At 36.0% G+C, this 24,130-nt stretch overlaps 1 protein-coding gene across 2 annotated transcripts in view; it reads right to left on the bottom strand.

The window, feature by feature from the left end:
- The window catches only part of LOC110679302, a 169,237-nt gene extending 154,827 nt beyond the window's left edge, over positions 1 to 14,410 (bottom strand). The window contains exon 1 of one of the 2 annotated variants that reach the window (XM_021853619.1): positions 12,996 to 14,410. In XM_021853619.1, coding sequence (XP_021709311.1) covers positions 12,996 to 12,997 — 2 coding nt within the window. In that variant the 5' untranslated portion in view covers positions 12,998 to 14,410. The remainder of the gene's footprint in view (positions 1 to 12,995) is intronic. The other variant, XM_021853618.1, reaches the window with a different exon arrangement.
- Positions 14,411 to 24,130: the final 9,720 nt, after the last annotated feature.

The raw sequence follows: 24,130 nt of genomic DNA, 5'->3' as shown, positions 1-24,130 counted from the left end.
TCACATATATACAGGACTGTTCTTAGATAAAATTTGGTGACCGTTCACCTTATTGCTTGCAGTAGCACTAGATTGCAATTTTTAATCTCCTACCGATCGACCCGTCGCGATCGTGTAGTGACGTAATAACCCTCGCTCTCTGATCGTAATCCTTACATTTCTCATTCGACCTAATGATTCTAACAGAGGTGTATTTCAGGGTGGGTAAAATCCTCATGCTACTCCTAAACAGTAGTGAAAACATGTTTTTTGACCAAAATTATAAGCATTTTTCACACCATGCGTGTGTTGTTTACTATTTTTGGCAGTTTTCTCCTCTCTTCTCTAGCTTCTCACGGACGGAGAAAGTTGCCATCAGTATGCATTTGAATTCTACAGTCAATTGTACTGTATAATATCTTATATTCATTTTGCTGTTAAATTGCGTCGTACATTGTTTTTCTCACGCATAAAAATGTTTTGCAACACTTGCGACATTGTACACCTTTTGAGTATTATGAAATTGTAAAATACGTGGTTGTAGCAAGTGTATGAATATCCAAACCATTCTAATTGCAAACATAAAAACTGACATCACTTCCAATCAGTGAGAGCGGCGCATCCGAATCATAAACAATGTTGGCTCAGTGAATTCGCGTTCCGGTGCTGTTTTCGAGCACAAATTGACTAATATAAGTGATTTATTGCTCCCAGGAGCATCGTGCGTGAATAATCAAAGTTTTTTTTTTTTTTTTTTAAATCTTTATTTGAGTGTATTTTAACGCACGAGGGCTAGTTCTACACTAATAATCAAAGTGTTTCAAGTATCGCATTAGATTTTTGAATTGCTACGGTACGAAATACGATTAAAAGTGAGTTTTAGAACGGGCACCGAAAAGCAAGCAAACAATATCTCGGTGCGTGAAGAAGAAGTGATTCAGAAGTGCGTGGTATTTTATAACACAAATCACAGCAATAACTACGTATTTGCATTCAAAAACTGGTGATTTGTGAAAAACGCATTATGGAATGCTTGCAGTTAAGAAACCACCGCTCTACAATAAGGTTAGTAACTTCAAATAATCATGTTTTGTGATCGCTCTCCAAAACACTGTGAGAAGCGTGGAGGAGGGAGCGGAAAGCGAAGGGGGAAGTAAGGTGCCATATTAGAGGCTATTTTGGAACTCATGGGGATATGTCCTTAAAAGATATTTCAATGCAGAAAGATTTACAAAATATGTCAAGCAACCTCTGAAGGTTCTATACATTGTGTGGGATATGAGTTCAATGAAGTTGCGTCCGAATAGCGTGAGTAGCGTCCGAATCTTGCACGAGAGTTCAATGTTTACTGTGCGTTCCGTTCACTTTTGGCTCGCGTTCAGTTCAGAATGCCTCACTGACTGAATCTATGACGTTTGGTCGAATGACATTTGATTGAAATGAATTTTATTGCTTTAAGAAACATATGATATTTGGTAGAAAGGTTTTTTAGTCTAAAATTTAGTTTAATTGGGATTATTCAGATTTTTTACAGATTCAATACGTCGAAATGACACGTTAATACACAGTGATTGAATCATTGAAAAATGGGAATGGGTAGGTCCTATTACTGGAGGTTGTATCTGCTAGAACAACATGACAGAGTGCAAGAAATCTGGATTGGTGTACTGGTATTTCTTGAACAATCTTCATGCCTTCTATATGATGATGACCGATATTACCCTAACTCCCACACATAACCGATTGACTCGTTGGGTTGTTGACGTTGCTTAAAGTAATTGTATGGCGCGTAAGAAATCTCAAACCTCCCCTCCCCCCATAAACCCTTACGTAATTAATGGACGGCCCCTTTGTACAACACCCTTGGTTTTGCAAATATCCCAGGAGACTGACTACTTAGAAAGATGGCGTCTTCGGCAAAGTTGTTCAGTAGCTCAAGGGCTATCATTTACCGAGTTAGTTGATTCCTAATGTTGCCACCAGGTGAAGCTAGTGAGCATGAAACATTTGTTTTGCAGATTTCAGGATCTTGACCACTTAGAAAAATGGCATCTTCGGCAAAGTTGTTCAGTAGCTCAAATGCTTTCTATGTTTAATCCTTGAAGTTCGAGATTAGCTAAAAAAAATGATAGCCCTTGAGCTACGCATCAACTTTGTCGAAGATACCATCTTTTTAAAAGATCAAAATCCTGAAGTATCCGCAAAACAAAAGTTTCATGATCGTTAGCGCCGGCTGGTAGCAAAATTTTGAATCAGCTAGCTCAAACAATGATAGTCTTTTATTTACTGTGGTGTACACATTTAGAGTGTAAGCGAATGGGCGAATTACCGAGCAAAAATCGTTTAACGGAATACGATGTATTCGGCAGTCGATCGGTTGATCTGCCATAGATAAATTAATCGAAAATACAACCATGAGTCAGTCTTGGCTAAAACCTCAACCTGTCAACACCTTTATTTAAAACTCTTACCACAAGTGACCATTCCCCGAAGTTCTGGTGTGTTCTCATCGGCAAACACAAAATTTACTGAACAACTTTGCCGAAGATGCCATCCTTCTAAATGGCCAGGATCCTGAAATATCTGCAGAACAAAAGTAAAAGTTCCATGCCCACTAGTGACACCTAGCGGTCAAATTTCGGACTAAATGAGGAACCATCAGGTAGCGCTTTACCTCCAGAACAACTCAAAACTCCATGTTTCGAAATTATCTGGATTTTGAGATATACCTATTTCAAATTGTGGTCTACCCGAGTGCGTTCATTATTATACGACTTCTATGTATATTTGTTGATTTTAGCGCATTATAAAGAGCCATACTGTAAACAAAAACTATCGAGTGTTGTCCTTAAGAAGATTCTTGAGGAATACATTTTAATTTGGTGTCGATAGATATCTTTGCTACAAAATAATAGCATATTTATAAATCACAACTGTTGTACAAAGTACAACAGCGCGATAGCCCGAAGGTTAAGGCGATAAAACTAGGTTTGGTCAAACTTCATTTTTTTTTCCGACCATTGTGCCACGGTTACGCTGTACAGGGTGACCAGCGCACCGGGAAATCGGGAAAACCGGGAAAAAGCCGGGAATTTCGAATCACCGGGAGAAAATCGGGAAATATACGGGAATTTCAATTAGTACCGGGAAAATTTTGCATACCAAGTAATGTTTTAACCAGCACGCTCTATACCAGTGCTTCCCAAACTTTTTCAACTTTCGCCCCCTTGAGGCCCCCTAATATGTGATACACATATTTTAATTAAGCGCTGTACGCCAGAAAATTTCCCTGACTCGCATATCCATAGAATCATAATACAATAACTTTTATGTACACTTAAAAATGTTTTCTTAAATATCGATAACCCACAGTTACTATGAATGATTTATTGGACTGTAATTTATAATATCGATTTTAACAATATCTTGCGTGCATTACAGGCTACTGAATTAGTCATTTCATCATCTGCCGTTTCTAAAATTACTGCAATAATTTTCAGAAATTGTGAATAATAAATGTTTGATGTTTCTGGGAACGCATTTTTATCCAATCCAAATACCCTGAAACATATATGAAAATCCAGAATGTTTTTCAACTCATTGTTCAATGCAATTTTTCTAACACCAAGAAAACTCGATTTTTTCGGAAGTTCTGAAAGTTCAAATCTAACGCATCTCCGAAAATTCTTCAAATGTTTTTTTAAAACACTTTTTAAAAATACATTTGAAGAAATTACGTCTTTGGAATTGTTGGAACTCGATTTTTGTTTGCTAAATTTTTCAAAATTTGTTTCTAAAATGATTTGTACTATAATAACTAATGAAAAAGAGTGCAGCCGGAACATCAAAATGGGCACATTAGATTTTTTTGTCCGTTCTAAAAACTCATGATATTAAAAAACCTGAATGCATCACACAATCATCAAGTGTTGTCTATCATAATTTGAAAATGATCATGATTAGAGATATAACGGTTTAAGGTAAAATAGTCCTGGAAATTGTTAAGTTTGGAATTGATTAACCATCAGATATGTGTCCTCCAAAGGTTATGAGTAATTATTTTCAAATGCTCCCGTGTTAGCTTTTTAGCCCCCTTTCTAGATTTTTCGCCACCCAAATTCTGTTTTACAAATTTTCGCCCACTTGAGCCTGAAAATTGCCCCAGGGGGTGAATTCGCCCACTTTGGGAATCACTATACTTTAGTGGATTTTTACTAAAGTTTTTGAATTCGAATCCCAAGTTAATCAATAAAGCCAAGAACATATTCTTTATTTTTTATCAGAAATAATTGCCCCGAGAAAATGTTCTAGATTTGTGGGGATAAAACGTAACATAAAATTATATGCTGATGACTATGGAACGAAATGTTGAACAATTGATATATTCATTTTTATGTCTACCAAACCTGTGACCGTTTAAAATTTAAACTATGATTCATTCAAAGATTGACTCGATCCCATAATATAAGCAAGGGTCAATCTTTTTTTAGCACTGAACTTTTTCATAACAAATTTTACGATTACCTAAAATGACCGTCGTAAAATATTGTTTCATAGATCAAACTGAAATTTAGCAGAATCAGTATAAGCCCAGAAAATTTGAATGCGCAGCAAAATATCTGATTTCCGTCTACCCCTAATAGAAATGCTTTGGTTTAAACAAAAAACTCGTACTTAAAAATCGTTTGAAATAGTAAAAAAATTCGCAATAATGTTTCTTAGCATATCATTTAACCGGGAATATTTTTGAAATATCGGGAAAAAACCGGGAGAAAACCGGGAATTTGAAATTGACTTTTCACTGGCCACCCTGGCTGTAAAACTTGATAGGTAATAAAGTTTCCGAGCACTCGTTCTGGAAGTTTTTATTGGATAAAGATCAAATAAAGATAAAGAGTGATGTCATTTTGAAAGAATAATAAATTCAACAATGTTTAAATTCTAATAACTGATCGAGGATTTGTTATCCATTGTTGTTTGGTGATATCCAAAAATTGCTGAAGAATAAAAACATTATCAAGATGAACGATTTTTCAATCAACCATTATGAAATAATCGTTCGAAGGAATGTTCTAGTCATTCGACCAAATGACATACAACATTCACATGTGTTTGATATACCAGTCCATCTTCAGGATTTTGAGTTTTGAAGGAAATCTCAGTCCTGAGAATATCGCAAAATGATAATGGCAACCTAAAGGATCAGCTGTACCGAAGTGGATAATTTATGTTGAACAACATAAGTTGTGAGCTACCGGGCGTAAATCTATTCACGTTGACTTGTTTCAGCAGTTTTCGCGATTTTAAAGACTCTGTCGCGAGTTTTCTTCTAGTTTTGTAATAATTCTAAATGCTAAATTTCTGTGTTGTTAAAATAGCAATTGGACTTTTCAATGCAGCAGTATGTTGTAGACTGTCTGAAAATTGTGTGATGTGGTAAAAAAAGAACGTCTTCGTGAAGTGTTGTGGAGAGTGTTTATTTGGGAACTTGAAAAAAGAGTAGTATAGTGCGATAAAAATTTAAAGTTTATCATTTGAATATTGTGAAAAATCAATGCTATTCGGACTGTATGGTGAGGTAAGTGATATATTATTTCGCTGACAGGAATAACTATTCCGCCAGGAATCTGAATAGACGGTCTTGTCCCTGGAATGCCGGGACAAAAATCCCGGGAAATCCCGGGATCTAAAAAATCCCGAATCCCCGGATATTTTCGAAAATCCCGGGATTTCCAAAAATTGTATGTTGAACTAGAAAATATTGTTGTATTATTTTCAAATATTGACACAAAACAAGCTGCATGTTTTTCTGGTGATTGTTGATGCAAAAATGTATTTAAGTTATCGCATTTGGCTCACCCAATAAACTTTTTTTTATTGAGGTTAAGGTGACACATCTCGGATTTCAAACATGGCAGGCACAATGGCCGGCTTGTTCCCCTACTCACGATTTCAAAGGCACTAATCTGCTGAAATAATGAACGTTCAAAGTCAATCTTCTTATTTTAAGCTTTCTGCTAGTGCACAAAGCTGAAATAGAAATTGCACTGTTGTTTGATCCTTCTTTCGCAAGATTTGTGCTTTCAAAGTTTTGGTTCTTTGTTGAATTCGGATTCCAAGCTGTTTCACCTTAAAGGCCACTATGCTTAACCATTTGGTTTTTTTTTCTGGTATGTTAGTAACGTAATTTTCAATAAACTATTGCAGGTTTTTCTACGGCTTATTCTATTTGGTGGTTGACTTTTTCATCATACTAAAAGTTATCGATGCCATTTTATCTTCCCGTAACTGTTTTAGTTTGCCCGATGTACCTTACATTTTCCACGACCAACATGCCTGTGGCTGTCATGCCCATAATTCAAAAGCATGAAGATTCCGTATGACACAACAACGTAAAGTTGCATAATCATGAGTGTAGATTTTGAAAGATTTGGTAAAATTTGAGAGTGATTGGTATTGCCTATACCTTATGCATCACGATTGATTTTCGTTTCAAATTAACTATAATAAATGCCCATTGACTTCAACTGCAGATAGGTGAAATATTGATGCATTAAATCTTAGATAATATTGTTTTTGTCTATTATAGTTCAACTTAACCTTCAAAAACAGGTTCGGTTGTTATGAAACTGCTCTAAACATTGCTTCAATATCTGCTCCGGCCGTTCTATAGTCGTTTTGGAAGCATTTGATTTGTATCCCGGGATTTTAAAAAACAAAATCCCGAATCCCGGGATTTTTTCCAGTCCGGGAAACAAGACCCTCTAAATCTGAATACATAAAAAAAGTTATTGTTTTCAAAATTCAAGTGTGATTTCATTGTTAGCTCAAAGACTTCATATATCAATATGGCATAGTTCCAATTAAACGCTTTGAAAATATTATAAATGTTTAGACCTAATTTTGAAACGTAGTAGTTGCCGTTTTTCACTCATTGATAATCGTAGATCACTTCTCATCGAGCAAACAAGCGTCGTTAAAACTAGTTATTCATTAGCTTCTATATCGCAATCGAAACAGTCAATAGAGTTGCCGTTGACATTCTTGATCGTTTATTCAAATATGCTCCATCTAATCATATCCTGCAGTATATCTTCCTCCCTAATGCGCCCTAACAGCCAGAAACGCGACGCCAAGTGAATGAGTTGTTAAACTTCATGAGGCTCGTGCATGGGCGACGAATGTCACCTTAAATATGGCTGCTAAAAGGAACATTTATCTTGGAAATTATTGCTCATTAGCAGCTCTCGGCAAGTGAAGTTTATGCGACTGTTTGATTTCTCGTTCGATCTCACTGGAGCGGATCAGTTTCTATTGCGTATGTACGCTTTAGTTAAAAAGGTTCTGCGATGCAAAATGCCGGCCAAATGGCCTTAAAACTTCGCCATACTGCCGTACGTGTTCTGTCTGCTGTGATGTATGGCAGTAATTAGAAAGTGTGATTTGTATATTGTTTGTGAGAAGGATTAAATCAAAGGGGAAAAGGATTCACGTTCCACTTCATATGGTGACGATGGTTGACATCATTTGCAGTCGGGTGAAAGAAAGGATGACAATTCAATTTGCCAGGACTTCAATCCAGGGGGTTTGATTCATTTGGACGCATAATCCGAATAATCCCTTTTGAAGATGGAACCGTTTTCACTCGTTGACAGTCGACGGCCAAATAAGTTCTTCTAAGGACTGTATTGGAAAATAAATGCAAGACTTTTTTGTATATTATTTTTATTTTACGATAATAAAGTTCAAGACAAACAAGAGAGGTCGTCATAAACGACAAGGATTTGAAGAAAAAGTTGATGAAAGTGTGGAAAAAAGATGGCGCAAGTGTTGTACTTAATTTGATGGTCAACGTTAAATGCAAAATGCGTGCATTTAGCCTTGGGGAGGAGATTCAATAAACCAATTTTGCAAAAAACATAACGATGGTAGATTTTTTCCTCAAGAGTGTCAAATATATCTGACCTAAAATGATTTTTGCTGATAATTTTTGTCTGTTGTCTGCAATTTTTTTCGAGTACAGTCCTTAGGTACGCACGACCAACGGAATCATAACTGGTCGATTAATTTATAATGATTGTTACAAATAACTGCCAGTGGAGAAATTTCAAGGCACGCGATTCCAGTCTGCTTTCATTGACGGTTCGCAAAAAAAATCACATCCGTTCCAGACTGATGACACCACTCACTGTCGGCGTTGTGATAGGGGATGCAATGCAGTAAAGAGCAACCCTCCGCACGCGGGAAGAACATTGTTTATTTATACCACGATGATCGGCACTCTCAAACAGGATGAGAGCAGTGTGGCAGTGGGAAAATGAAACAGTGTAGAAGTAACTATACCTAAGTACCTACACCATACACCATGCTCTCTAAAAACAACGGATATGAACGCAGCTTCTGCTGGAGACGATACCGATGCTTGCACGGTGTGTCCGATAAAGGGATGGTTTTGAAGAATAATATGGATGAAACTAACTGAGATAATCCTGAATCGCTGGAGTTATTGTCAGGAGTAATCAAAGGATCTCTTTCTGAAACATAATTAAATGGAGGAACCACGAGCAGGCAAATCATTCTAAACATAATTTGGAACTCTAGAGGCAGCATAATGTTAAACGGACTAAACCAATCAACAAATCTATATAAATAAAAATGGAGTGGTGTTTGTATGTCACGAAATAACTTCAGAACGGGACACCCGATTTGCACAATTCTTTCACTGTTGTCTTCTTGAAGGGTTCCGACGTGCTCGTGTGACGAAAAAGTCTAGGAAAGTTGTCGGAAAATTTGGTAAAACGGGGGAGTACTAATATGTCATTTTGAGAGATTCCATGACATTTTGCAACAGCCTACTTGATGGCAAGACGAAGTTTGCCGGGACCACTAGTAAATAATATTTATGATTCGTTTTTATTTTCAATATGAAAATTTCCAGAGAACATGACATGAATAATAGAATAGAATAATTCTTATTCTTATCATATCATGTTCTCTGGTAATTTTCATATTGAAAATAAAAACGAATCATAAATATTATTTATTTGTTGATTGGTTTAATCAGTTTGTAATCTAGTTTTCATTTTGGATATGATTTATATCTGTCCAATTCCCCTTACGAGAGATGATTTGAAAGCATGCTTTCTAATTCTGTCGTTCAATAATCAAGTTGATTAACTTTGTGATGAAAGCTTTTAAACGCCAACGGTGAGGTGAGATTCTCTACAGATCTTATATGGAACATTACCACTTGTCAATTGATACAAATTGTTGTCATATGCAGCAAATCGAAAATCGTGGGATTTCCCGCGATCTAAAAAACCCCGAATCCCGGGAATTCCCGAACCATCAATTAAAACATTATGCTTATAACAACAACGTACAAATTACTACTGCTGCTTACTTTCCATTTGTTTACCCAACGTCAGTGATTTAAAGTGACACAACTTTTTGACGAGAGCTTCTTTGACACTTATTTATGATTGCTGAGAAATGGGAACATGATTGGTTGAATCGGCTTTTTAATACCTTACATGCATTGAGAAATTTTAAATATTGTTCGTGTGAAAGTAGGTGTCCTAAGATGAATGAACTAACAGAAGTTTCGCTCGACATATTAATCAAAACTATGGATTCAGATAACCTGAAGTCGCATAACAATTTACGTAAAAAGTCATTTACTTGTGCAAATTGCATCACAACCTTGCAACATGGTGAATGAAATCGTTTGATTTATTAATTTCCTCGCATAGAACGCTATTTTCTATTTTCGCTGATCAGTGCATTTTGTTTTGTTCCGTATACGCGTACAAAGGAAGTCAAATCAATCCATAGCAGCTGTCAAATCAATTTTGTTATCATAAAATAAGTCGTGTAAGGTTACAGATTAATTCGTAATAAAATCTGTAAACTCGCATTGTATGTCAATTTTCATCATATAGAATATGCACATATATCGCCTCCACTTTTGTATGCATAAGGCCTTTCGATGACATCTTATACGGAATCTTTGCACATACAGTCATCTCGCTCTTACTCGATATTGAAGGGACCATCGAGTTAGGGAGGAATCGAGTTACAGCACATAAAAAATTTCTTGTAAACCGCTCTCAATTCTCAAATTGTGAAAAAATAAACGCAAATAAAACTTTAAATTTGTATTTGATATTCTATAAACGAGTTTATAAATAAATTGATCTTTTGTGAGGGAACCCGGAAAAGTGAAAAAAATAACTCGTAATATTCAACCGTACATAAAAGGGCTTTTTTTGCAAAACTAAGATACACCCGATTTTTTGAGTGATAAAGCAAATTCTGCTGAACTTTACATTGAAGGAAATATTCAATTTCTTCATTAGCTTCTAAGGGGTGTTGGGATGATTTCATTTGCAAATTCATTATTCAAAATTAATTCCAAAACCAAATATTTAATAAGTTCTGAGCCCCGTAACTACTTTGAAAATATAATAAAGACAAATGTTAATCCAGGCAACAGCATCATGATCGTCTAGGCCACGGTGTACTATATTGAGAAGGTGATATATACCGAAAACTGACAGCTACTTCACGGCGTCATTTCTATCCATCTCGAACAAATTTGTAAAAAAAATGATCTAGTCGTCCGGATGGTATATGGTACGATAGGAGTGACGTCACATGTTTACAATCAAATTCGATGTTTACACCAGTAAAGAGCCTGCCTTGTTGATTTGATCTTTTGTTATTCTCGAACCATGGCCTTCTTTGCAATTCGTTGACAAACGAATGTGCACGTTAAACCGAATCCACCCAAATTTTTGGTAAAAAGCTGTCAATAGAGTAAGGTGGCGTTAGTTCGACCTTAGTGGAAAAATTAATATTTATAAAAAAAACCTATACCAAATCTAGTACGCTGTGTTTTAAGCCTGATTCGCTGCTGACAAGAATTTCTTGGCCTATCTTGATGCATGGGAAATTTCTGCAAGAAATTGATCAAGGAAGCGTTTTTTTCTTATAGCAGTATGCAGTTGAAAAGAGATGTCAGTTCAAACGGGAGTCGCTGTAGAAAATTTCTGCAGGGAATCGGCAAGAACATTCTTTAGCAATTCCTGCTCTGCAGCAAATCAGGCATTAGCAAAAAAAAAACGATACTTTCATGAAAGGCATACTTCATACCAGCCGTAAACTTATGTTTATAGAAAAATACACACTATATTTTCATCAAAAAAATTACCAAAAACAGGGTTAACTGAGATATACCCGAAAATAGCAGGTTTTTGCAGAATTAAGCAAAAACGGAAAATGTGTGTGCCTTTTTTTACACGATCAGGCATGTTTCGCTAAAATTAAAAGCAATTTGTGGATTTTAAGCAATTTGAAGGATTTTCTGCGAGATAATTATTAGTTCGTACTTTTCGAAATGGTTTCGAAGCATTTATGCAAAAATTAATACACAGTCAATCATCCAATACGCCCTTGCAAAACAAGTTGAATAAAAAAAAAACATTAATTTTGCTCAATCGATTTTCAAAATTTTTGGAGCGAATGTTCCTTACTTGAACTCTATTCGAACCACCATGGAATATTTCCACATTAGTTTTGAATTGAGCAAGAAATCTTTAAAAAAAAATCTTGCCCCATTTTACTCTATCTTATCCGTTTTTCAATCAGCAAAATTTTATTTTTGCAATTTTTACTGATAATTCGCGATTTGGAGGTACAAAAACTCAGAAAAAATATCCAGAAAACGTTGAATGGTAGCTTAGAAAAAACATGGTGGCAAATTTTAAAAAGTTAAAAATTACTATAGAGATTTTAGCTAATGCCCCACTATAGGCCAAGTACGTTTTCTAAGCATTCATGCAAAAATTACTACTCCTTAAAGCACCTAAGGCAATTACATAATAAATAAGTTTGTATTTTTGATTTGTTCCATGCGATAGAAGTGAGATAAAAATATTACATTTTTAGCGTAAAAACCCGTAGATATCCGTACCTTTTACAAATTTTAATTGATTTTAATTATGTTTCGAGTGAAAGTCGCTTACATGAACAACATTCAAACCACCGTGGCATTATTGTGTATTGAATTGAAAATAAACTTTTGTCCCACATTATTCTACACAAGAAACGCTAAGGTCTTAATGTTACTCAAAGCAAGGTTTTAATATTCTAGGGGAATTGAACTTTCTCTAAGATGGGCTTTGAGTTTAAACCCTTCTAGTCCCCCCTCCCTTAGTTACGCCAATGACTTAGACATTAAATTTAGCAACAAACCGATATAAAACTCAATAAGAAAGCTTCAATGACTTTGAAATAATATCGATAATAGTCGATGCTATCCAGGTGCCGACGGCAAATTCATTAAATAAGTTTTTTTTTTTCAAATATTTTTACATCGAGTTTCTAATTTTGCTATTAGGAAATTATTCAATTGAATAGAATCGTTGCTAAAAATTATTTAAAAATAATTTTAAATGGTTTAACATTTCAACACTTCATATTTGAACATATTTTCCCAAACCATTTCCCGGCCCAACACACCGTGCAAAAGCGGCGCCCTTTCCTGGACCGGCTTTCTCCCATTCTATTGTATAAGAATTTACACCATTCTCGATAAATTTTACCCTCTCTATGCGCTTTAATTAAAATTTCATCGGGGTCGGTAGGATAGGATATTCATTGCTTTCGTTGCTGACTGCCAACTTGGTTGGTTATTCTTTTTTCCCTGTGCCCATCGCAGTATGCGACGGCCGCGTGAGGCAGGAACAATAATGTAACGATACTAGTTTTAGTATAAATGCTAGTCAAATTAACGTACAAATTTTCGAACAGCGATAATCAGTTAACGCAACTTAATTTAACAATTTATCCTTGTTTTTGAATGAGAAAGATAAAGAATAGGAACCCGTGTCAAGCGACAGATTTGGATCATATAGGAAAATCCAGCCTACTACGTTGATGAATAGTGGCACCTTCGGTGAGAGGGGTTGCCGTTGAGTACGCACTTGAATTGACTGAGTGTTGGGTATACTTACATCGTATTTATTTGGCCTCATTGTACCTTTTTATTTTTTATTATGAAAATGTCACATTCGTTAATGCTACTACTGAACAGATAGCCACCGATCCGGATTGCGGGAGTTACTTCCGAACAAGTTGATACACACATATAAAAATCTTTGTAATCACAACACTCGAAGCAATAATGGGGAGAAATTGATTACGAAAGAATTCGTTTTCTTATTATTTTTTTTTTGTGTTTTGCAATGTTAACAGCTCTTGCTTCTTGCCACTTTTTTATATATTTTTTGCAATCTTCTGTTATCGCTGATTTCTTTTCTATTAGACGGTCACTAGTACAGCAGTCCTCGGCGCGTGACAAGGGGTTGATTAATTGTATCTTCTGAATGATTGTTTTTATTCACTTGACACTGATTCAGCAGCTTGCCGTATTGTTGCACATTTCATCAAAGGATCCCAATCAGTGGAAATTCATGAACGGCAAAGTGCATCGCCAACACGGTTGAAATATTCGTTCAGCGTTAAAGTCCGCAACTTGTAATCTTCCACTACACAGCAAGTTTTCTAAATCAAGACACAACACAAAAAAATGCTTCACGCTACAGCAAAACTAAAAAATGCATCATAACATTTCAACATTACCTTAATGCACATTTATTTGAGTTTAACTCTGCCATCGGCATCGGCCACATGGATCACTAGCATGCGCTTGTCGTCTAGAAACTCATCATCTTCAGTACACATCATAATCTTTTTGCATTCACTCAATGATATCTTCCTGTAGGTTTCGTCGCTTAGATACGCTGTCGTGAGCTATCGTTAGTAATTTTCCTCACTATCCTGGCCTACTACGGCTACTACGCCTACTTCGAATTCACACACTTGTTTTTTTTTCGCCTAATCAATCAATTATCTCACAGGTATCTAGATAAACACCCAAAACAGTATGGTAAGCCTTCACAAACTCACGTGTAACCAACACTGAAATCTCCTCCGGGTTGAACACAATTCGAAAATAAATCGTTATCAGGAAGCTGATAATATTCGTTTCTCGATTAACTGATTGCGCGCATCACATACAACCAGAGATATTATTCTTCACCCGCGATTAACACACACCTTGTACAGAAGGTAAATGGTTACGATCAAATCAATTACGAAAACCAATACCGAACGTCAAACCGAACAAAACTTCTTTCGGAACAACGGCAGGGCGTGCGGCACCTTTCTTCATCCAAAGCAGTCAACGAGAGCGCTTCAATCACAACCGTCAGGAAGCTTCAACCCCTTCTTTATGCAAGTATCCTTTTTTCCTAGTCCTTAGTTAGGTCACACAGACGGTTTCCACACACTACTGTCAGCAAGATGCCACACACGAGCGAGAGTTGATCACCGTACGAGGCGCAAAACAGTACTAAATGCTTGCACCAGGCTGGATGTGTTTGCAACCCCGTCTCTTTCTTCGCTGCAACGTTAGCCGTCGCTTTTGCTGCCGTTGTTGGTTGGCGTGCTCTCGAGTAGGCTGTGCCACAGCTCGCTCCGCTTTTGAGAAGTTCCACTGTTTAAACGATTGTCGCGCGAGGTTCCATCGAGATGCGGCGCAGTATGTCATGTGACAAAGCGAACGGCGGCATTCTGGTGGTGTGCGACATTCGTTGGGGGTGAGCAACGGAAATCGGTTGCATTCCACACCGTCGGGATGTTGCGGCGGGTAAATTATGCTACATGGACGGAGAACACGCGGGTGCATCGTCATGTCTCCGCGTGGTGGTGGAATATGTAGACGCATTCGAAATATGTAACGTTTTCTGCTGTTCGCATGGCGAGGCGCCAATACGAGGTGAGAGGTTTAACGTTAATTGATTCTTTGTTCGGAAAGACAATAATATGAATAATTCTGCAAATCATTGATAACAGATTGTTAAAATTATAAAACATCTTTACGAGATTGCTTACTGGTTGTTTAACAAAGAAGTTGAGAATAGTATTAGAACGACCTCAAAGGCATTATTTGCCAATTTCTTACAATATTCGACCCTTTTCGTGTGTTTGTTCTGATCTTTTGCATATAGCATAACACCATGGAGCAGGGTTTACGATACTTATTCGGTTACAGTGAGCAAAATGAGCATGATTTCAATTTTTCGATAAGTCAACGGATTTGAGTGGATTTGAAAATGTCAGAAATTATTACCAATGGCGCAAGAGTCTAGAAAACAACCTAATTAACTCTCAATGATAAATTCCTTTTAGCTGATTACCTTTCAAGAATCAATAAGGGAATGTATTCCAAAATTTGTGTAACACTTGTTTTAAGAAGTTTGCAGTATAATTCTTCAGATATATATTTTATTTAGATTCCGCTGTTCATCACTCCATGAATTCCTCATCTGATCCCTTTCTTGAGGATTTTCTCAAAAGATTCTCAGTAAAATGCAACCAAGGATATATCCTAATAGTTGATGCAAAGAAAGAATCTGAGCACACCAATGGTGGAAAACGGTGAACAGAGTCTGTTCATGCACTACGGAAAAATGCAACCGCAATGGTAATTTCTTTTGTGCGATTGCGTTCTTGCTTTCTTTGCTCATGATCGAACGCAAATACATCAAATCGCATCATTTTATTTTGACATGCACTCATCCCTGTGATATTTCTTCAATAACACCACAAATCGCTATTTTTTCAATACTGTCGTACCTTAGTTTGTAATCTATCTATTATTATCATAATCCAGCCCATTATTTACAAAAAAAATAGCTATGATCGAGAAAAGAACGGCTGCGAAAAAAATTTGCTCATCCAGCAATCACGCTCTTTTAACATTTGGATTTGTTCAGGTTCTCCGATGCATGAATCTGTGAGCGAATCGATCGCTGTTGGTTCGTGAGTGCGTGAGCGTAGATCCTGCTCAACATTGGTTCATTTTGCGTAGACGGCATGATGCTTTACACCACTGGAGCACACATTCAAGAAATCATTTAGGTTTAGTTTTTTTTTATAGATTCTTTCAGAATTAACACCAGCAACTACTTCAGTAGTCTAAATACTTTTTCCAGATTCCTAAAAATCTATTCAAGAATTGCTCTAAAGATCGATTTAGAAACTCGTGCTAACAGCAATTTATTTAGAAGACTTAGGAGCAGCGTTGTGAAAAACTCAATTTCTCACAACTCACGCTTGAGATTTTTCATGCGTGAGTTGTCAATCACGCAACTCAGTAGTCAAAAAATCATGGATGAGTTGGCTCACCTTGTTGACTCATTGTCTCGTATTTCCACAGTTTACTCAGACACGGCAATAATTTCTTGTTAGTCTGGTAAAATTATAGTAATCCTTTCTAACGTAAACAACAACATTCGGGTTTCACGAGTTTTTGCCGGGTATTGCGACTGAATCATTTTTACGGTTTGAGTTGATCGAGTTGATTTTGCATCAAAATCTCAAGCGTGATATTTGCGAAGCAGATCTCTAATGAGTTTTCTCTTACTGGAGAACGTATTGATTGAGATTTGAGTGTGATTTTATCAATACTGCTTGGGAGTATGTTTCTTCAAGCATATTTCCAGGAATTGTATCAAAAGATCATTAATTTTTCTTCTTTTTCATTCTACATGAAGTTTCCCGAAATCTATCTAAAAAAACTCCCAGGGTTTTCTTCAAAAATTCATTAGGAATCTTTTCAGAATTCCTTACAGTTATTATTCTTCAGAACATTTTATGTAATTAAATATTGAGAGTCCTTATCTTTGCCTAACTCTGATGTACTGTTTAAGAAATTCCTTGTTATATTCTTTGTAGGATCTTGTCAAAAAGCAACAAATGGCATAATTTCTTTTGCGCTGATTCAATTCATGAAGAAAATTTTGTATTGAATAAAATTGTATGAATCCTGAACGAAATCATGACAAAATACATGAAGAAAGGAACATTTAAGCAAGTAACTGGTTTGTTTTTAAAAGAAACTTTTTGAAATAAACGATGGAAAAAATTAAACAAAATAAGCCTTGTAAATTCCACGAAAAAGACAAGATGTTACCAGTTCCGTCCCACTCGAGCTCAGATTGGGTACCACTTCTAGTACTGCATTTGGTCCCTCGGTAATGCAAAAGGTGCCCAAGTTTGACACATCGCAGTACACTTTTCACGGCATTCTAGATTACCTTACCAGATTGGCGTGATGCAATTCAGCCTAGTACGATGAGAAGTTACAAAAACAGTTATTTATGCAACAAGTTGCAAAATGATGATTTTTTCAACGAGTTGAATACTAGAGTAAGGTGGGGCTAAAGTTCGACCTTAGTAGTATAATCAAAGTTTCCAGGAAAACAATAGCAGTTAAAACTAAACAAATGCCATACAGTGAAGCTTCAACATATTGGCTATAATTTTGCTGAACAAACTTGTGTCAAAATATTTACCCATTTTTACTTATAACAGTTTCAAAATTGATTGTCTTAAACGAACTTTTGCCCCACCGGTGGGGCAAGAGTTCGAATCTAGTGTGGGGCAAAAGTTCGCTGGCTAAAACACAAAATATCGATCCTTTTATGACAAGCAAACTGAGTGGAAATGCAACATTTTGGTGACAGATTTCTCACGATCAGACAAATTTAACTAAATTTGAAGATAATATGTGGATTTTAGGCAATTTGCAAATTTTTCCGTGATTTTATACTTGGGTCGAACTTTTGCCCCGCCGATTCGAACTTTTGCCCCACTATGGGCCAAAAATTGTTTTCAAGCATTCATGCAAAAACTAATACACCTCAAAGCAACATTGTGATAGGCCTAGAAACGCCCTTACATAAAATATTGAAAAAAATAAAATAAAATAAAATATCTTCAATTGGTTCCATGCAACGAAAGTTTGACCAAAAATTACAATATTCATGTCGAAAAACAACAAATAGCCATAACTTTTCCAAATCTCAATCGATTTTTATGAGATTTGGAGTGAACGTCTCTTACTTGAATAGCATTCGAACCACAAAGACATTTATGAGATTTGTTTTGAATTGAGCTAAAAATCTTAAAAAGAAGCTCTTACCCCACTCGAATTTTTGCCCCACTTTACTCTACATTTTTTTGCAATTACGAAAAATACTATTTTGTTTCTAGAATCACAAACATATTACAAGAAAACTTACGTGGATGTCCATGCCTAAGACAAGACGTGCCAGGTCAAAGTGCAAAAATGAAACCGCCTGTCAGAAAAGATCACTTCTTATTGGTCGTTTTGGCAAAAGCCTACTTGCACATCGTTGAGCTAGATTGCAACAGGGCACTTTGTTGCTAGCACGGCTGTGTTACTAGTTCATAAATCGGAGTTTTTATCAAAGTTTGGAAATGTTTCATGATATATTTTTGTTACAAATCTATTCATATTCGATGTTAAGTTTATGGCATGTTCTCCTACAATGCTGAAAAGGTTCTATACCATTTCCCGGAAAGACGTTTCCCGGAAATCATTTCCCGGAAAGACGTTTCCCGGAAATCATTTCCCGGATACCCTTTTTCCCGGAAAGACATTTCCCGGAATGACCCATTTCCCGGAAAATCATTTCCCGGAATAACCCGTTTCCCGGAAAGCTACTCAATGTTAAATAAAATAAGTTATTTCCGGTTCTATACCATTTTTTAAAGCAAAGTAATATGAGAACCACGAAAAGAATGGGCTAATTCCTAAGAATACTTTATAAATAGTCACTAGATTGTCACGAAATGTATCGAAAAGAATGAACAAAGTCACCCCGCACGGCGGTAACATTTCATTGATGTTCCAATGCTTGATTGCATCCTTGTTTTTCATGTTGAATACAACTATTTAAAAATTTAATAATTTAGCAACAGACAACATGCTTTTAGCTTTATTAATAAATATTTTGAAATAAAAATATATATTAATGATTTTATCCAACATATTCTTAGTTTTTTTTATATGTCGAGGATTTATAATAGATCTAAAATTTTTAACAGCTAGGATTTTTTTTTCAAACAATCTGATTCCAAGCTTAGTTAAGTCTATTTATGATGTAGACCAATTTTCTAGATCTTTCATCCCTTTGAAAGGTTTCCAACTGTAGACCTACTTCAAGACTAAATAATCTCAAGGCATTTAAGACCTCACCACCATTTTTGAGCAGCCTGTGAGAAAATTTTTGCCCGGTACAAGTTATTCTAGTATTATTATTATTATTTTTGTCCCACTGTTTACATTTTCATTGGATAATTGCCCTTCTTCCATACATACGCTGTTCTTTCGAGTTTTTCTGTTTGAACAATTAATAATGTTCAAACTGATGAATAAACCCATCAACATACATTCCTGTTATAGCTATTGCATTTTCATAAAGAATCACCCTTCTTTTAGAAGTTTGCCGTTCTTCCGAATTATACCGACAGAAACATTTTTGGCGAGGAGACTGCTAATATTGAACATCAGAAAATTTCCCTTCATTCAAACTAAGATTATTCTATTGATTAAATGGATTATATCAGGGCTGCGAATGGTAATAGTAGTAAGCTTGAATGACGCGAAACTCACGTGGCACTTCTTACTACAGTAGTTTGAAAACGTGTATCTCATAAAGTAACCTATTTTTGGTTCATGAATTTTCTAAATCATTAGTGTCATCGAAGGCTATAAATGGGGGAAATATGCTCCGGAAAATAGAACATTTTCCTACAGAAGTATTGGGTTGCCTTTAGCAACGGGTGTTTTACTACATTCTAGGCATTTTGCCTACAGCACCTTAAGCTTTCGGTTTCACTGGCTTCGCTGACTGCGATTAACTCTGCTTGGTAGCTTGAATTTCATGACTTTTTGCAACCCTGGATTACACACAAATTATGTCACGCACATTTTTTACATATTGGACCAACTCCTTTCTTGTCAATTTTATAAGGCCTGTGCCGCTTCCTTCAACTCCTTCCGCACCTTTGGAATGAAACACTAGCTTGAACTTTATGCTGTGATAGTGTTTCAATTGGTATCAACGTCTTCTATTTTTTCTTTCTGGCATGACGTTTCAACTGCTTCTCGACTCTATGTTCATATTAGCACTCCCAAAGTTATTAACTGAGAATATTCTTCGCCAATTGACAAATATACTCTATGCCATCAAAAGTAGAAGAATGTTTCATTCCTAAAAATACTCGACAGGCGGGATTGGAACCTGCGATGCTTAGCTAGGGTCTTGCTGAACAGCTGCTCGTTAATCGCTACGAATATTGGGGTTCCGTGAAAGTTTATTTTTAGTGCATTCCGGGAAGTGGCATTCCGGGAAATGATTTCCGGGAAATGGCATTCCGGGAAATGGTTTTCCGGGAAATGTCATAGAATCGCTGAAAAAAGTAAATATTCACAATTGAGAACAATATAACGGAAATTAAGTCAATTTTCGCTAAACATGACGGCGGGTTTGAATATGAACATGATTTAAAAAAAATGCATTCTCTATTGCACTACACGAATGAAACGTTAAATGAACACGTAATTATGAACACTGATATTTGAATTTGTTCACAAGATTCGTTTAATAAGGATACTGGTAGCACTGGCTTTTGTATCGTCAAAGTTATAACTGGTCTTAGTTGAGCTGTCACGTCCTGTCCTAGATCCATGCGTAGTTTAGGTTCAGTACTTTTCAATCAGGTAGGTTGTGATACTTATTTATTTATTTATTTATTTCGTCTAGCATAGGTAGACTACATACAATAATTACAATCTAAGGGGTGCGGACTCGAACATTTTGATCTTTCAATTTGAACACAATATTTTCTTCCAGTGGCTAACCATTGTTTGTTTGCTTGTCACGCAGGAAACCACCCGACACATGATATAATTGAAGCAGAATACTTATATGATCAGATCTGGTCATATAAGAGTTATTCTGCATCAATAATAACATGTGTGCTACTAGGGCATTTTCAAGGTGCACACTTAAAATACTTCACACAAAGCATTAGAGTTTGATGTTAGTTATAAAACCAAAAAATCGGCTGACCGTACATTAGTAAGAAATTTGTTTTACAAGAGTTATGATACTTGATGCATAAATAAAACCATGTATAACGTTTCTTCAAAAATTGAACACTTTTGTGTCACATAAAATACATTACAGTTTTTAGCGTGACTAAGTAATGACCGCAGATCGCTAGGCATACTCGGATCATTTTTATGAAAAATTTAGCTTGACAATCACAATCATATAATAAAACATCGAATCGTGGGCCCACTATATCGAAATATATTTGCTTGTACAGCATTTCGGAGTTGGCCACTTCCGTCAGGACATTAAAAACTTGGCTGGTGTGACCAGGTCCATCCTGATTGGTCGTTGAACTTTCTAACGACTAATTCCACTCATTATTTGATAAATCATGAAGCTTGATATGTCGCATGATCAGTTTATACAGCATCGTGGAATTGGCCACTTCCGCCAGCAAATCAGAGCTTCAAAACACATTATAAAAAGTGATTTTTGAAATTAGAACTTTATCAATAAATGAGCTTTACGGGAGTAATAATTGAAATTAAGCAATAATGGGTTTTGAGTGGTGTATGAAGTGCACATATTCAGCGATAAAATAACTTTTTCTTATTTTTTCGTGTGACAAATATTTTGTTCACTATAAATCATCTAATCCTCAGAAAAACTTTAATAATACCATTTTGTGCATGATTTGGTTTGCAATGTTTGATATATAGTTTTGTATTCATATTGACACTGCATATTTTTTCAATATATCTTTAGTTCCTTCAACACTTGATGACATAATGAAGATTTGCTTGAAGAATGATTTGAAAACGATCAACTGTGCTCAGAAATATTTTTTTGTAAACATGGCTATTCAGGACACAAGGTCATGTGCAACCTATTTTTGAAATAACTGATACGGCAGCTCAAATTCAATTATTTGCATTCCGATTTGCCAGAGCTTAAAATAATGAGCGATTGGATTCCGGAATATTTCAAAACCGATTGCGGCAAGGCGTGATGCGGATACTTTCGAATCATCATATAGTACCATCATTTAACAACTCAATTTCATTATTTTTGGTCTAGTTTCAAAAAGATGCCATGCCCTAGGTATCCTTGGTTTTTTCGTGTTGGTGGTGCGATGGGTTCTTTCTTCTCCATTTTCTTCCATTCTGCTGGACAGTCGAGGATACATTGCCAAGTGGCCATGCCAAGCTCGTTTCATGCTTATGGTAACACATGTCTATCGTTATCATTATCAAACAAACTATGGATGGTTCGTTACTACAAGTGTCGACATAAACCCTTACTCATGGTTCATATAATTTCAATATACGAATCTATGACATTTGGTCGAATGACATTTAGTCGAATGACGTTTGGTCGAATGACGTTTGGTCGAAAGTACATTTGGTCGAATAGACATTTCGTCGAATGGACATTTGGTCGAAAAGAATTTGATTGCTTTAAGAAATATATGACATTTGGTCGAAAGGACATTTAGTCGAAAATTTAGTCGAATAGGGATTTTTCAGATTATTTTAAAGAGGGACATATTGACGTAAATTCACAGACATTTTGTCATTGAAAAGGGGACAGCATGTTGGCAGATATTGATACTGGAGGTTATAAACGCTAGAAAAACATTATAATATGCAAGAAATCTGCATTGGTACTGGTAATAGCAGTACTGCTTGAAAAAAACTTCAAGCTTTCTATATGCGACGAGCGATATTTCAGGATTTAGTTAATCACCCAGACTCATCCACAGTATCGATTGAGCCCTTGCGTTGTTGCGTTGATGTCATATTTCTTATTACGGTTGATTCTGCAGATCGGATGAATCGTGACAAAATGATCTCAAATGTTAGCAAGTCAACTTTGAACAGCCATGTTGATTCTTTTGATCTCACATGATACATTATAAATATAATTCTCTAGTTGGATTAGTTTCGATTTAATCAATTACGAATCGAAGTCATTGACACTACTAAGCTAAATATTTTCCCAAGAAATGTAATTTAGTTGGAAGTCACATTCACAAAAAAAGTTCGCCATGAGTAGGAAACCGTATCCTACAGGCGGAAGTTTTGATGCACTTCATCAAAAACTTTTATTAAAAGCCACTCACAATGGCCCTTTTATTTTACGTTTTAAAGTGCATTACATGTAGACAATGCGTAGTTGTTCTATGTTCAACTGTATCAGGTCTGGTCTCCACACTTCAAATTCTTACCCACAGTCGTATGCTGTAAAACTTGATACTTAATAAAAATTCCGAGCACTCAAACAGGAAGTTGCCGTTGGATGAAGATCAGCAGTTATTTATAAAGAAAATGTCATTTTGAAAGAATAATGAATTCAACAATATTCAATATTCCAATAACTGAGCTAAATTGTGTTTTTCAAAGAATGATGATATTTTGAAAGAATAATAAATTCCATAAATTATATTCCCAACTTTAAGCAAAAAATGGACACAATTACCTTTGAACATCTTTTCGTCTTCCAATTCAAAAATTACTGATGAATAAGTGCATTTACATGAAAAATTTATCCTTTGTAGACACTAGCACACATATTGATTACCATGTAGAGTGTAGATGACAATCATCATGTAATCAGATTCGTCATTGACTTCTGATGAAGAGTATGTTTGCTCAAAATAAACGAAAGATTATCCATGGTGCAAAAAATCTGGTTCGATTTTTTATCTGTTGAATAATACAATTTTTCGACCAAATTCGACCAAATGTCCATTCGACCAAATGTCCCTTCGACCAAATGTACTTTCGACCAAATGTCATTCGACCAAACGTCATTCGACCAAATGTCTTTCGACGAAATGTCCTAAAGCCTCAATATACATATACCACAGACAAACGGACGTAACACTTAGAACAAATTTTGATCAAAATCATAGTCACGCGGAAATGACGCCCAATGCAAAAATCGGTGTGATTGGTCGACGGGCCAACAGATGGCGGTAAAGTGTAAACGTCAAACACGAACAAAAACAATGCGAGCATTGCGGGTGACGGATTAACCACCTTTAACCACCGTTAAAATGGTGGTCGATAGACAATGATGAGCGTGTGACGTCTGCTTGTCTGTTCACATACCTCTCATTTTTCGTAATTATTATAAATAACTTTTGAAAAGGT

Source organism: Aedes aegypti, chromosome 3 (genome assembly GCF_002204515.2).
Source record: "Aedes aegypti strain LVP_AGWG chromosome 3, AaegL5.0 Primary Assembly, whole genome shotgun sequence".
Lineage (NCBI taxonomy): Eukaryota > Metazoa > Arthropoda > Insecta > Diptera > Culicidae > Aedes > Aedes aegypti.
This window is presented reverse-complemented; position numbering and strand designations above follow the sequence as displayed.